Source organism: Falco naumanni, chromosome 7 (assembly GCF_017639655.2).
Source record: "Falco naumanni isolate bFalNau1 chromosome 7, bFalNau1.pat, whole genome shotgun sequence".
Lineage (NCBI taxonomy): Eukaryota > Metazoa > Chordata > Aves > Falconiformes > Falconidae > Falco > Falco naumanni.
In genome coordinates, this window is record NC_054060.1 from 71,506,989 (window position 1) to 71,522,970 (window position 15,982).

General features: G+C 41.1%; 1 protein-coding gene across 4 annotated transcripts in view; it reads right to left on the reverse strand.

The window, feature by feature from the left end:
- The window catches only part of INO80 (INO80 complex ATPase subunit), a 67,903-nt gene that overhangs the window by 4,200 nt on the left and 47,721 nt on the right, over window positions 1-15,982 (reverse strand). For all 4 annotated transcript variants that reach the window (XM_040600441.1, XM_040600444.1, XM_040600443.1 and 1 more), the window contains exons 27-33: window positions 13,847-13,974; window positions 9,095-9,189; window positions 6,132-6,204; window positions 4,328-4,486; window positions 2,336-2,438; window positions 1,693-1,781; window positions 675-830 (exon numbers count right to left, since the gene is read on the reverse strand). In XM_040600441.1, coding sequence (XP_040456375.1) covers window positions 675-830; window positions 1,693-1,781; window positions 2,336-2,438; window positions 4,328-4,486; window positions 6,132-6,204; window positions 9,095-9,189; window positions 13,847-13,974 — 803 coding nt within the window. The remainder of the gene's footprint in view (window positions 1-674; window positions 831-1,692; window positions 1,782-2,335; window positions 2,439-4,327; window positions 4,487-6,131; window positions 6,205-9,094; window positions 9,190-13,846; window positions 13,975-15,982) is intronic.

The window sequence follows — 15,982 nt, forward strand, 5'->3', positions numbered from 1 at the left end:
ACAGAACAAAACATACTTGCTGCCAAAACCAGTTTGCAATTGTTTACAAAAAAAGATGAAGGAAAGTAAGATGTGCACCACTGAAAATTAACTATTTAGATTCCCGAGGGAAAAAACCCACACTAATTCAGAATCAGAAGCAAGGAAGGAAGCAGAAAAGGAGGCGCAGATGAGACTAGTGAGGAGTGCTTGCAAAGAAACCGAATGCCAAAGAATAATGTTTGCTTCAGGAGCAGAAAGAGACTGTTCTTGCTATGGAAGGTATTGGTGTGGGAGAAGGCACACTGTTATAAATGCGGGTGTGACACAGGCAGGAAAAAGGCAGAAGAAAGTAGGAAGAAACTAAGTGGGACTGCAGGCTGGAATGGAAATATTTCAGGGGCTGAAAGGGAGGAGAGTCAGGGCATGAACTTGCTGTGTGGCAAGGGAGGCAGAGAGCAAATGAAGAAGGGAATGATGGAATATCCAATAACATGAGGAGCTGTAAGGCAGCTTATTAGCAGCTGTTACGTTTTTGACAAGTTATTTTCAGTTCCACGGTTCACCTTTAAGACATCTCACTTTGCCACATACTCAAAGTTCTACACTAGCTAAAATAACAAAAAGCAAGACTCCTACAGAATGTAAAGCTGCAACTGGAACAGCGTATAGTTTAAAGCAGCAGTGAGTCTCACCTCACTGAAAGGGCTGGGCATGGCAGAGTCCACACTGATGAAGGAGTCATCCCCATCAGCAGACAGGTTCGAGTTATCAGCTGAGGGAACAAACGGGATCACAAGGTTCATGCCCTCTTTCTTTCTCTTCCCGTCCAATTCATCTTCCTTCTTCTTCTGAAATAAATAAAACAACACCAGGAATGAAAAAGATGCTACAACAGAAGAAAGGGAATAAGCAACCCAAAATCTCAACATCTAATGCAGTCTTATAACTCAAGGAATGCCATGTCCGGAATTTCCCCAAACAGCTTTCTGAAGGACACAGTCACAGATCCCTTAATGGCTTTCTTTAGATTTAGAGCAGGGTTTGGTTGGTTGGTTTTTTTCCCCTTCCTTAAAAAGCCAGAATGATGGAGAAATACTCTTACAGAATTAAACTTTGATTTCCATTCCTTTTGGAGCGAGCTTAAAATTCTTTACTATTACACACAATTCCAACTAATTAATGCAAAGCCTCCCTGTCTCAAAAATTCACAGCTTCCATAAACTAGTTTTAATGATCTTTTTTAAACAAACTGATCTTCCCTTGTTCCACAGAAGCCACATAGCTCTATGGGTTTTATCTGTGTTTGGTGCTTCATTTACATTCCCTTTCTGTCCTTGCGGAACAAAATCTCAATGAAGTCACCATTTTATATGCCACAGAATGATCAGTTGATCATCTTGTTTTTTCAAGCATGTGTCCTCAAATTATTGTCTGTAGACTACTGGTGATCAACAGTGTTGCCTGGGTATGTGGTACTCCCTTATTTTTCAAGTTGCTAATGATTAAAATGCAGATAACTATTTATTACGTATTTTGTAATATCCCTCTTCTGTGTAAGGAAGTGCCACAGAGTGATGTTTCATGGTGAAGGGAAGAAGGCTTTACTCAGCATGCTGCCTTTGCATAAAATGTTTCCCCACCACCTAACAGCGAGCTTGACACTCTTCTGGCTCCGTCACAGACACAGGCAACCTCTTCGCATCCAAGTACCTTTTCGGCGTATTTTTCCCTTTTACGTTTACGTTCCTTCACACGATTTGTTTCTTCTTGCTGTCGCTTCTCTTCTTGACGCTGACGCACTGTCAGACAAGAAAGACACAGCTGTCACCACTGGAAAGATACTTCCTATTCTTTTTGTGAAGCTTACAAGAAATTCTAGTTCTAACAGAACTGTGAAGAAAAGTCAGCTGTATTAGAACTAACACACACTGAAAACACCACATCCAAATTAACTAAAAAATCCCTCAGTGAAAGTCTTCTTCCACGCAACATAAAAGCGTATTCCTCTAATACAGCTTCAAAAGTATGATGAAATACAGCATTTTTACTAATATTTTTCTGGCCATGACCGACATAATTCTTGTGAAAGCTCTGTCATTCAGGAACAACATAATGATCCTGAACAAGTGCCAATAAAAACTTTACCACAACATCAGGTCTCTTGCACAACTTAATCTTTCAGCTCAGCAGTGGTATGAAACCAGCTTGTACTAACAAGAGTTGGCAATACAAAAAGAGTCAGGAAACAGAAGCTGTTATCAGCAATACATGTGTTTGTAGAGATAAAAACACAGATCTCATAAGCTAATGAAGTGGAAGAGAGCAAAAACGCTGCAACACGAATTTCACGTACATTTCTTTTCTAGTTCTTCATCATCCAGCAGAAGGCTGACCACCTCTTTCGGCTTCAAGGTGTCAGGTTTGAAATTGCCACCTGAAATCACCATTCGTTGGATCTAGAAGGAAAAAAAAATGACAGGAAAAAAAAGGAAAGATTACTCAAAGCAACCATGAACTGTTCTCACTACCCTTCATTGAAAGCCAGCCATAAAAAGATGCCAGTGCATCTGTGTAAGTCAGAACTGACTCAACTTCTCTATCATAGCAAACTTAGCAGCAAAATTTCAGGGAACATTTATTAAGAATATAATTAGGAGTACAAAATATGAGAAACTGAGCTAGAAAATTGCTGTTCCTTGTACAAAGGTGCACTTCTTCTAAAACACTGTGTAATAAACAACAAATGATAATTTGTATTAATACAATGCTTAACAAAAATACAGTGATACTCCTGTCAGGTATAAATTACCAGTCCAATTTTTCAAGTAATCTGCACAGAGGATCATGCAGATGACATTCTTAAAGGTACAGCATTTTTGGTCTCCCTGACTGAAAACTAAATCTGCATGGAGAGTCAGTGTCTCAGTTAAAGCATTCGCTCAACCTCTACTACTGCAACTGTATTAAAAAAAAAAACACCAAGGAAGAGTCAAAACTTAGCAAGAGAGCAAGCTTTAGCATAAGCCAATTTCGATGATTTGAATCACCAGCAAAAAGACTATACTTTGTTTTCAGGTTGATATCAGGTGACTCTAATGCAGTATCCTAGAGAAAATGGGTAAGTTTCAACAAGGGAAATGTAAATGCATTCGGCTGGAGATGCTTCAGTTGCTGCAGCACCACAATCAGCATCTAATTAAGACAAAAGCTAACAGAAACCCTGAGTACATAAAACATCACATAGAAGAAATTATACATCATACGTAATACAGGTATATTGTATATAGTATACTTACTGCTACCAAAGAAAGTGAATCTGCTTTACTTTTTCTTGCCAATAAATTGTCATGAGGTTTAAAGTTTCTAATACACTTACTGCTTGATGCTGCAGGACACTGAGCTCTTGTGGCAACCCTCACCTCAAAAAATTTTCTCTTGATTACCTCCCAAGTTTCTTTAAAATAAAAACTCAGCTGTAGGGTAACAGTATATAACATGTGAGGAATCAGTAGCCCCGACACGGTAAAGACAGAAGCTCTAGTCTTAAGGAAAGCCTGAGTAGTTTCATGGCATCAAAAGAAAGAGTTTTCATGAAATCATGTAAATGATTAGCTTTTTCCTTGTCCTGGTTTTGGCTGGGATAAAGTTAATTTTCTTCTTAGTAGCTGCTACGGTGCTGTGTTTTGGATTTGGTATGAGAACGATGTTGACAGCACATGGATGGTTTAGTTGTTGCTGAGTCGCTCTTACCCCAAGTCCCGTGCACCGCCAGCGCTGGGGCACAAGGAGCTGGGAGGGAGCAGAGCAGCACAGCCAACCCCAGCTGGCCAAAGGGATATTCCACAGCACAGAACGTCACACCCAGTATATAAACTGGGGCAGCTGGCCGGGGGCAGCCGATCCCTGCTGGGGGACTGGCTGGGCATCGGTCAGACGGGGGTGAGCAACTGCACTGAGCATCACTTGTTTTTCTTGGGTTTTGTTTCTTTTTCCTTATCATCATCATTTACTTTATTTCAGTTATTAAACTGTTCTTATCTCAGCTCATGAGCTTTACCTTTTCCCAATCCTCCTCCCCATCCCACCAGGGTTGGGAGAAGCGAGCAAGCCATGTGGTACTTAGTTGCCAGCTGGGGTTAAACCACAACATTTCTAGCTCATATAATGCAGCTTGCAATGCCGCTGCGCAAGGGACACAGATTTGTTTACTTGAACAAAGACATCCCCTTTCGGCTTCTCTTCTGTCTCCCTGCAGATACTTTTTCTGCTCCTTTACTCATTTTGATATGTGTTTTCTGACACTGTTTCTATAACATCTTGTTCCAGATGATTTCTTTATTCCTACCTCACTCTTCTCCTTAGCCCTCTGTAAGATGCGCTCCTCAATGGTGCCTTTGCATATCAACCGGTACACGGTGACTTGCTTCGTCTGCCCCAGCCTGTGCGCGCGGTCCATTGCTTGCTGGTCCACTGTTGGGTTCCAATCACTGTCATAGAAGATTACCTGTGAAAGAACACCAGAACAGAAAGAATTAAATAAAACCATACATTTAGAGCACACGGTGATTAAACACACAAAAGTCCCACATACTGATAAAAAAAATACAGTTCTGCAACACAGCCCGCAGAATTACCACCCCACTGCAGGCTGTATAACCCAGCTCAGCCCAGTCCTATGCAGCCCTTCCCACTGCATTTCAGAGGAATTCAAACTGATCGTCACTGTGAATGTTTCAGCTTCCACAGAACGTCTTTAATATCTTCTTCAACAAACCTGCTTTGGAGGCACAAAATTCCTGTTTGTTACCACATGACATCACCATCATGTAATTAATTACAGGCTAACCACACTATGAACCCATTTTTTAGTGGGTTAAGAAGAAAAAGCCCATCAAGTTAAGAGTTTCACTTGAAGTTATATTCCAACTGGTTTTCTTTCAAACTTGGATGAAGTCTAGCCTACTCTAACACTTCTAGTGCTCTTACTGTAGAAAACTGACACGCCACATTACATTCACACTGCCCTATCGTACCAACAGGACTTCATGCACGGTAGTCATACAAAACAAAAACATTTAAGAAAGTGTTAGAGAACAAAGTATTCAAAAAGTTACAAAAGCACAGAATGAAAAAAGCTGGTGCAAGGGGCCCACTGCAGCATGCCTGTGCTTCCATCTGTTTATTTCCTCTGTCAAAGCAACCTCAGTTTAGACAACTTTTCAAGCCTGAAAATGCTACAGATACTTCCTTTCTTCTGTTTTCTTGTAAAACACATTGAGATATTTTAAGAAAGAATGATGTAATATTTTTGATTTAAAGATATCTTTGGGTTGTACGGCTAAGGACTACAGTCTGTCCGAGGCTCAAATGTGCCTGCACACAAGGTACTGGTTCAGAAGCACAAAACCGGCTGTTATTGAAAAGATGAATGGTTCATGCAGGTTAGCATCCCCTCCCTAGTATCAGTGGCAGCTGCTCCAGAGTGCAAATCCTTGCAGTTCACCTAAATCAGTATGTCTTTGCACCTTGGGGAAGCAGGGGGGAAGGTTACTGTTCCTGAGCAGCTGATATTCAGCTACAAATGACTTTGTACTTCTGGAGACATTGCTTCATTCTTTTGTGTACAGGAAAAAAGGTAACGGCTACCTGTTCTACTGATCCCTTTGCAGCTGAACCTTAAGAGCAAAGATACGTGGAACCCCACGCACTGTAGGGAAGCGTCAATTGCATCTGTTAGACCCCTTCAGCCATCCAGCTCCTTGCTAGACTCAGGTACTGAAGTATGTGGGGAGAAGGAAGGTATTTCCAACTGCAACCAAAAACTCTGTACCAAGTGTCCAATATTCTACTTTATCATCAAGATAATACTATACTTTGCTCATACTGTGCAACAACGTTATGCAATTTTGTGATGTGAATGGCAGTACTAGAAAGCATTGATCCGTGTGGCTAAGAGCACACCAGCTTTCACACAGAAAGACCAATTTTCCTGCATAAACTGTGAGTCCGGGAAGCAGGAGATGAACAGCTTGGGAAAAATGGTGGTTGGAGGCATATGAAGCAGGAAAACCAAAGAAATATTTATACTGAAAACTAAGCATCAGTAAGCCAATTTTTTATTCTGTATTCATTTACCAAACTTCACCTACCGTATCTGCAGCTGTAAGATTAATGCCCAAGCCTCCAGCTCTTGTGCTTAACAGGAACACAAAAATATCATTCCTGTAGAGGAAAGAGATTAAAAATCCCCTTATTTTGTGCATGTTGAACAAGAAATGACCACAGCAGTAATTTTTTTGACCCATATAAAACAATCAGGACTATTTCTATTACTTGAACACTTCAGAACATTTTGTGCTGTTCATTCATGGTCAAGAAAAAAACCCACATGAATGAGAGAACTTAATCCACAGATCAAGACTGTTGGAACACGCAAACATGCAATTTGCAATAGCAGCTTATTAATCTCTATCAAAACAAACCAGGGCTTGTTTATCTCACCCACACTGGAAGTTAAGATTTCATATGGACAAAGAACAATTTACAGTTTCACAGAACTGACTGAAGTTGAAAAAAGTCTTGCCTTAACAAAATCGATAAGGAAAGAAAAATAAACATTGAAACTGTGTAGATCCAAGTTTTATTCTAAATTTGGTGCTTTGAACAGAACAAACAAGGAGACAGGTCTATGTGTAGGATGATGACCAAGTACCGACGGAAACTCAAGCGGTAACAGCAAAATCAGGATTTCTGCTAAGGCTGTGAACTTCCCCTAGGGAAGTGCCGCTGGGGTTCTGCAGTACCTAGAAGTGTTCAGCACCACGCGGGTCTGTGAGCAGGCTGACACAAAGCAAGCAGACAGGACTAGTAAGGACTCCAAAGAGGCTGTCACACTGTACTTCGACAGCGATAGGACAAGGCCCTCTGCTTAAGAGGGGACACACTGCAATGCCACATCCTTTCGGTACCACACCTTCCGTACACTAGTGCACACAATATTGGTAAAGCACCAGAAACTCTTCCGGAATGAGCAGGATGGGACATTTCCTTCTTGACTGACTACGTGTAGGAAGTCCGTCCTCAAGTGTCCACTCATCAGATCTAAAGGGTCTCTCTTGCCCTTCTTGGAGGAAGCATGGGTATATTACAGGCTGTTATGCATATGCTAGTACAACTCAACAAATATAAAAACCTAAAGGTTTTCGAATCTGTAACGCTGAAGGTCAAGTAGAACTGACTATTTTCTCAGGACTCAAACTTCCAGACATACAGAAGTACGTGGCAAGGCTCTATCTCAAAAACAAGGCTCTCAAAGAACCCTTTCTGGTCCAAGGTAAGATTTACCCTGGTCCCCCTGAAGAAATTTCCAGTAGACAACAGAAATAATTATGAAAACTATGAATTAACACACACAAAAAGCACGCTAACAACTCTAAAATTAGAAATAGGTGGTTTATCGCAGTCCGGAATCTCAAGAGCACAAAAATCTACCCCGAGCTATGGACAGCTGGGAGGAACTGAAGCCCAGCCATCAATCTCTAGACTTTATCTTGCAGGTACAAAAAACCAAAGCGGTCAGCAACTGCCTGTTCTCAGTGTAGGTAATCCTCGGCCAGGAAATCTTCTCTCTTCTAAATAGTAGAGCGTGCACACAGACAGTCACCTGAACATCCAGCTGTGAAATCCTTCTGGAAATGCCATGTGGGAAGGAAAGAAAGTGGACAGTGCCACAGACTACAGGAACAAATTATCATTCCATAGCTACATGTTTTCAGCACCCTGCTAGGATATCCTGGAGGATAGTTTAGTCTCAGTTAGGCTTTTTTTTCCTGGAAAATTTTCTCATAAGTAAACCATGTGTAAGAGGAACTCGACTAACATTTTAATAGGAATTCTTGTTTAGACTGGCTGACCTATATTTCAAAGGGATTTCCTGCTGAAAGGATTTATTTTCCTTCAGTTGTCCTGTTCATTAATAAAACCAAACTTTCATTAGTAAAAACAAATTTCTTCACTGCTTTTGGTTAAAGGACCTTAGAGGAAGAAGAGTCAGGATTCCAGGAGGACACAATAACCTGCAAGGAACCTGTTTCTGACACCTGGAATCAGGCAGAAAGGTAACGTACTGCATGGTCCTCTCATTTCAGGTATTTGGCAGACTTTCTTTTCACGTTTTATTGCTCTGAGGAGTTCACCAGAAGAGTCATCATGCAGCACAAGTCTTTAAGCCCCATGAACCAGTGGCCTGAAAGGCTGTACATGGCTTCCCCTCCTATCTTCAGCTACTACACCTTGGGATCGCTAATCTAATCTAGAATGTTGCTTTCACCCTGCAATAAACAACAATCTATGAACTGAACTCCTCCGAAAAAGAAAAGTGATCTTCCCATAAGCTCACATCATCAAAGGATAACCTTACTGCAAACTACCACACCAAAGTGACATTGTATCAAGCCACGTCCCATGATTAAAAGGAAACTTAACAACCATGGACTTAGATCTAACAATCATAAATGATACACCCTAGTGGAGACAAAGTTATAATCTTATAATAAGTTAATATCATATAGTATCACATACTCTTCTTTCCTGATGTGCTCATAAAAATGGCAAGAATCCATTTTGGTTTACTAAACAAAAAGGGTTAACATATCTTACTATCTAATAAAATCCCCATTTAATCACCTGTATATTAGTTTAAGAAAACTAGGTCACTTTCAAAACTTGAGCATATACACGATGTTCAATCCCATCTTCAGTGTCAGCTGTCAGAGCACATCATAACCAACAAACATTTGCTGCCTTTCTAGTGAGCTTCTTTTTAAGCAATAGCGTATTTTGAATGGCACGAAGCCACAACAGGCAGGTACTACACTAAAATTGCTTCCAATACTGTTTCACAGATGACAAATTCCTAAATACAGCTGGGTTTGATATCAACACCAGTGACTCCTAGTCAGTAAACTACGTAGAAACTGCTTCAGACAAATGATGTCCGTTTGATATCAGGAAAGATAATGTAGCTGCAAACTTCATTTACTTCCATTACAACTTGCGCCAACGCACTATGTACACACAGTTTAGCAAAGAAGCACCTTGTGAAATACATTACCTGTTCTGAAAATCTGCTACCATGTCCCTTCGTTCAGAAATCTTCGAAGAGCCATCCAGTCTCATGTAGGTATGTTTCCTATAAACCATATATTCCTGCAAAGAACAAACAGCACAAAAATACAGTTGCTTTTGAAACCGTTCAACCTTGATTCTTCTGGGGAAAAAAATAATAAGAGAACTGCTACTGACAGCCACCCACCCCCAAAAAAACCCCAAACCCCTAAATGTCATCAAGTGTGCTATAAGCAATCTTATGTAAGCAATACTTACAATAATAGAAATTCAGAAATTAAAGCTACTCAATCATACGTCAGTTTTTGCATTTCATCTAAGAGATAAATGACGATGTCAGTTCATAATTGGGGATGCATCTGCTGCGTTGCAGACAATGTTATGGTACATGCCTTTTTCTAAGAATAAGTAGGAAAATAAACCCACTAAAATAGGAAGTTTGTTTTCACATTCTTTTTTACTGAATCCTGAGCTTTCACTGTATAAGCAAACCTTTCCTAACAAACCCACTGTCTCTGCTCTCTGTCAATTTAAAACCATTTGAGTAGTGGTTTTAAAAACCTGGTACCGTACACTAAGCCTGTGAATCCCTCTGTTCAAGAACACTTTGAACATTACATTGGTGAGTCAGCCCCACAGCTCATGCCAAGCAGCAGAACTGAAACCACTGCCTGGGACACAAATCAAACGGCACAGACCAGGAATGCTGTAGGCAAAGGCTTTTTTTTTTTTTTTTTTCAATGAGAGACATTTTCCATGCTCTCAAGTACTCAGCATTTTCTGATACCTGTGCAACTATCAATAAAATCTGAATTACATAGAAAGCTCTCCAGGCTATACAGATATCCACTGAGTTTCTCCAGAAAAATATCCTCTGATATTTTAGCAACGTGATCCCTGGCTGACAAGATGCAGTTCTACTGGTTACATTCGTTAGATTTAACCCTACTGATGCACATGTCTTCTTGAGATGCTGCGACTGCAAATGAAGATGGAAAGGAACAGACGGCACTTGAGCAGCAAGAACTACTGGGTTTGTCTTGCTCCAAGGTGCAGCGTTCAGCGGACACCGAGCCGATGTACTGTGAGAAGATGCGGCAGCGCCTGACTCTACTGAACCTTCTGACAGCACCACGCTCCGTTCTCCTTTTCACCTATCCTGCTCCTCTCCTGTTCTGCTTCACTACTGCACAGAAGGTGAAAGAGCTGCCATACCATAAGGAACCTGGGGAAAAGACTGCCATAGTGCAAAGAAGCTTCGATGTATGGCAGGTGAAAGGCAAAAATAGGTAAATAAAATTAACTATGGGGAAACGGCCAAAGTCACACTTGGTCTACCTCTACAAAACAGAGCTCATGGCCAGTACGGAAACTGGAGGGTAAGAGAAGTTTAAAGCACAGAACGGCTACTTGACCACACAGACACTCAAGCCCTAATTTACTACTTATTTATTCCATTTCTATGACAGGTTTCTGTCACCAACCAATACCAGAGCCACACTGCTGTCAGTTAGGCACTACGTGACCTTTTCTCCAGATTTGCTCAATCCTTTTTCTATTACCCCAAGGGCCTTTTCCTTCCATTTCTTTGTTACTGGCTGTATCTGCCTTTATGAGGATTCAACCTTCCAACACCTTGATTTAAGCACAAACTACAGAGGAATAAGCTATTCTACGCCTGTAACACTGGCACGATGCATGGGTTGCTCCCCGCCCCCCGCAAACCAGCTTAGCGCATTAGCCTTTAGCTGATCATTTAACAGGTTCTGCTCTGCCTCCATCCGCCTTCCCTTGACCAAGGATACGTCACAGTAGTTTGGCAGTGCTCATATGAAACACCATTTTTTGTGCACTGGTTTTATCCAGTGTTTTTCCAAATATCAACAGTACACTTTCAATTCAGAAAAAAAAAAAAAAAAGAAAAAAGCAAACCAAAACATACTGCAACATATACTACACTTTCCTGTGAGTGATCAAAGCACTAAACTCCTGACATGGCACACTTTTAGCTAAAAAGCAAAACAAACGTAAAAAAACCCCAAACTCCCACCACCAAAAAAAGGAGATATCTGGTCTCTACTGTAATTGTGGAAGGCACTTGATGGGTGCTCATTTTTCTAGGTCCCACAAGGATTGATGGGGGTGGGGTGGGGACAAAGCCTCACAGGGAGCCTTTTCTCTCATACAGAGATCCTTATACTAGACCTCCTTGAAAAATCTACCTGCCAATCTTGACCAAGGGGTCACCGAGCCACCAGAAGTATCAATCTAGGAAAAATAACAAAAGTGGCCGTAGTAAGAGCATCCCGACAGGAGCTGGACACCACAGCGTGACTGGGCTGAGGCGAGAAGGCAGTGCTGGTGAAGGCAGTGCTCGCCTGGGCTTCCACACCGACACCGTCTCAAAAACTACAACGTACTTTCTCTTCATGTTATTTCATAGTCCAAATCGAGTACTCCTATGTTTTAACACAACTAATCAACTTTTTGTAGGCTATAACTAAGACTTTTTGCTTCGTGCAGAATATAATTTGACCCCTCATCACATGAACGCAACGTGATTCCCACTGGAATCGTGGGCAATTTCTCTCCCATGTAGGAGAAAGCAATCACGTTATGAAAAACAAACACGGCAGTCTTAAAAAGCATGAAATACACCTCTGCATGAAACAACAGTACTGAACTTCTACTTTGACCGCTTCTGTTGAAAGAAAATAATTTTCCTCTTTGTATTTATACCTGCTCTTTTATAATGCCTGAATTCAGCAGCAGTTCTACAGCTGAGGATAAATCAAACAAACATGGTTTTATAACTTTGTAAACAACGTGTTTTGTGCTCTCTGCCCTGCATAGATCAGGTTAGTACATCACAGCAGTTATACCAACACAGTCAAAACAGTGTTAAAAGAAACAGGACATCCCATGTTCTTTCACGTTCGAGTAGGCACACCAGATGTATTTTGGTATCTCAGGTCAGGAAAAAAGTATCTACTGCCACACAACTTTTGCAAGGATTTTCTTAAAAATTTGAGTCCTTCCTTGAGTTTTAGCTTGCTTAACTCCAGCTTCTGTTACATGGGTGGGGAGAAAGAAAAACAGAGGACTCAGTAGATGGCTTATCTGGGTAATAAAAACCAAGTAAAGCTGAGCATTTAGGAGTTGGAACAGCAAAATGCTTTGCTCCCAAGCCTTAACAAAAAACAAACAATAAAAAAAGAAGCACTAAACACTCAGCTTTATCAGCTTCACGGTATAATGCAGGGTGTCAACAAACCTGCACCATGCCCAGCGTTTGCCAAAAAAGGAGGCACACGAAGCAATCCTGGGCAAGGAGCCAAAATCCAGAACTGCAACCACGCAAGTTCCATATTTTCCTCACAGCAGCAAAAACAAAATTCAGCTTGTGATTTGTTATTGAACTATTAACTGCTGACCTTAAAACGCAGTCCTGCTCATACAGGACTCATGATTTAGGCAGCTATTGATTCAGGCTTCTCAATTTTTCTCTTCACTTCGTTGTGGAGAAGGCAGGACCCCATGTCAAACGCTGCGGAGGGAGCCCACGTACACCCAGGGCTAACGGCCGAGGGGATCACAGGACCCTGATGTTTCAGCAGTACTGAAGGCTTACTGCCAAATGCAGGTATTTTCCCCACTTACTATGTATTCACAGTCAGAAAACTTTTTCAGGATTGCCTCTAATGTACATCAAGTCTTATTCTTCCTACTCAGAATTAGTCATGAAAATAATTACTACTAATCCTCCACAGACAAGGTCAGAAGCACTGTGACACAAGATACCACTCAGATCCAGCCGAAAACTCAAACTCTGCTGTCGTCAAGAGAAGCCCAGAGAAACAAAAGTATTTCTTCCTAAGCCTTGTAAGCATTACCAATAGGAAACCAAAACAATAGTTCTCCTACTAATGTCTCTTCAGACTAGCTCTTTGGTGGCACAGGTGCTAATCAAACACTGATTTTATTTTTTTTTCTTCTGCGGCATATTGACTGTATTCAAATAGCAAGTAATGACTTAATTCCTAATTTCTTTTTTCTTTCCTATTGCATATGCCAGAGAACCTCTTACTATTGATGTCTACCAAACTTCTGCACAGAAATAAGATGATAGAGGGAAACAGCAAAAATCTGAAGTTACAAGCAATGTAAACAAATGTAAAATTAATTACTCTTCTCCCTCTTCCTTTCAATAAAAGGATACATGGGCATCGCATGAAAACTGAAGGAAGCAGTTCAAAACCAGCAAAAGAGGATAATTAAGCCATGCAAACCCTTGCCATAGGGTAGACAAATGACAAAAACTTACAAAGACCCAAGATGTAATTGAACAATTTCATGGAAGAATAAAATCCATTTAGAATCACTGCATACGCAGAGGCGCATCCGGCTCAGAAAGCCCTTAAGCTGCAAAGTGGTGGGCACCGAAAGACTAATTGTGAAGTATCACTGTTCTTGCACATTTTCCCCGTACCATCTGCTGTTGTACAGGGGTGGAAGCGTAACGCTAGGCTGGACCTTAACCCTAACTTTGTACGGCAGCTCCTATGTTCCCATATATGAGAGTCGTTACTGATGCATCACTAATGCATTTACTGGGTATCCTTCAGCACAGTAACTTCATGCTAGGTTTGCTGCATCCAAATTATGTATTTTCTCTAAAAAATTGTTGCTAAATCTGCACCTTCAGAATTTGTCTTCTGTAAGGCTACAGCTCTCCTACCTCCAGTAAGTCAATCATTCGTGTCATCTGGGAGTAGATGAGAACTCTGTGTCCTTGAGATTTCAGCCGCGTCAACAAAAGATCTAGGGCATGAAGTTTTCCACTGTCAGTGATCAGACTCTCTTTGTCTAAAAAGAAAGGGAAGAAAAGCAGGTAACTAATAAAGTCAAAACACCTCCATACAACAAGTTAATGTCTAAGTTCTCCGAGCACTTCGCTGCATTATCATCCCTAAAGTAATGAGTTGCGATGGAAGAAACTGCAGCATCCCTCCTGGCTGACACAATCACACCGCTAACAGTAACTGTCATTTGTTGGGACCGGAGTAGACGAATATACCCACTTGGCAAAATTTCACCACAGACTGAGCTCCTCATGAGTACCCTCAAACAGCCATCTCCCTCACCTGTGGATTCATTCTGACCAGATCAACAACCAGAACATACCTTGACAGCTGAAGAAAATTTTCTCCACTTGAGACATTAAAATGCTGTCCTTTGGACATCTGCTGCTGAACTTTAGACCCTCCACACTTCTGGTTTCAAGACCAAACCCCTCACCACCATGGAAAGTGAAGAACAGTGCTCTAGGTTGCTGTAAAATAACAGCCCTTTCATGGCACTGCCTCAATTTTCTTTCTCTTCCCTGCCCTCTGCTTTTTGGATTGCCTGGTTTTTGTTTTTTTTTTTAAGAAACATTTCCAGATGGCAATCTTTTCAGTCACTTCAGATTTTATACTTCACATCCCCTATTTCAGCACTGCTCGTGGAGTATTTTTCAGGAAGGAGATCTTCCTGTTTGTACATTCTGTACATAAACTTCAGTAAACAATACATTACTGTCGAAAGAGGATGAAGAGACATTTTCTTCCAAAAAATTATCTGTTGGAAAGGCCGTTGATGATTCTTTATTCTTTGGGAAGTCTGAATTTACAGCCAAAACGGAAAGTTGACAACTGCAGATGGCACAGGCTAGTACACAACCCAAATATTTTCGACATGTCTAGCAGGTAACATTTTCTAACGTCTGGCAGGTAACCCTTCCACACGCTCCTTGTTGCACAGAACGAACTCACGCATGGGCTGAAGCAAGCCCAGCTTTCTGTAAAGCAGTTAACTGTCTGACACAATATCCCGATGAAAAAATAAAAGGTATATACAAAAATCAATTAATTCATCTGAGCACCATGCATTTTAATACAGCTAAACCCAAGTTCATACTAGTGGAACAGAGGACCGCAGACCACACAACAGCTCTCCCAACAAGCGCAGCGGGGTTGCCCAGAGGCTTACTACATTTGATTCTTGCACGTACAACCAGTGGTTTGCTGACAAAAGCAGAAATGCAATTATTCTTCTACACTTATTTCAAAAGATCATTTTGAAATAACACACCCAGGTTTACTACGTCTTTCAGACAGGTTGTAAAAAACCACGAAGTGTTCAGGAAAAATCTCCAAGATTTCCGTGTGTTAAAAAATAGCTCCTGCAGCGAGGGAATTCAGAAACTTGATCCACTTCAATTTTTTAAAAAGCAGTTGGCACTGCTCAAGGTTCTTTTTTTGGACAAAGGTTTTTAACATCAGAAGAGATCTCTACAGTAGCAGAAAAAGGCACAGTATCCAGCGACTTGTTAAAACTGTAAAAAAAAGGCATGCTTCCCGCTTATCCTTCCAATAATTAGAACAAACTAGTCAGCAACACTTTTATCCAGAAACATGGTAGATTCATCATCACTTTAGTATTTCAATCAAGGTATCTTTCAAAAATATTGCCTTTAGATTAAATATAAATAATGGACTTGATGCTGGAATAAGCAGGATCTACATTAGGACATCTGAGGATGCAGCCAACAGTCCTCCTTTCTGAATTTCAAAAAACTGCGAGTTGTCAATATCGCTTAAAATTATTGGCCATTCTGTTTGCACCATAAGACAATGCTGCCAGCGCTCCCTCCTTAGGTAAGGTCGGAGCCATGCTCCCGCAATTCCCTAGCTGAGAATCCAAGACAAGAGCTCTGCTCTTGCTTTCCAGTCTGCCTAGCTAGTCACTGCTTTTTGCCAGTCTCCTCTTCCTCCTCAGGGTGACTTCGTAGCTTTGCCAGGAGCAAGTGCCATATAATCACTTGAGCCGTTAG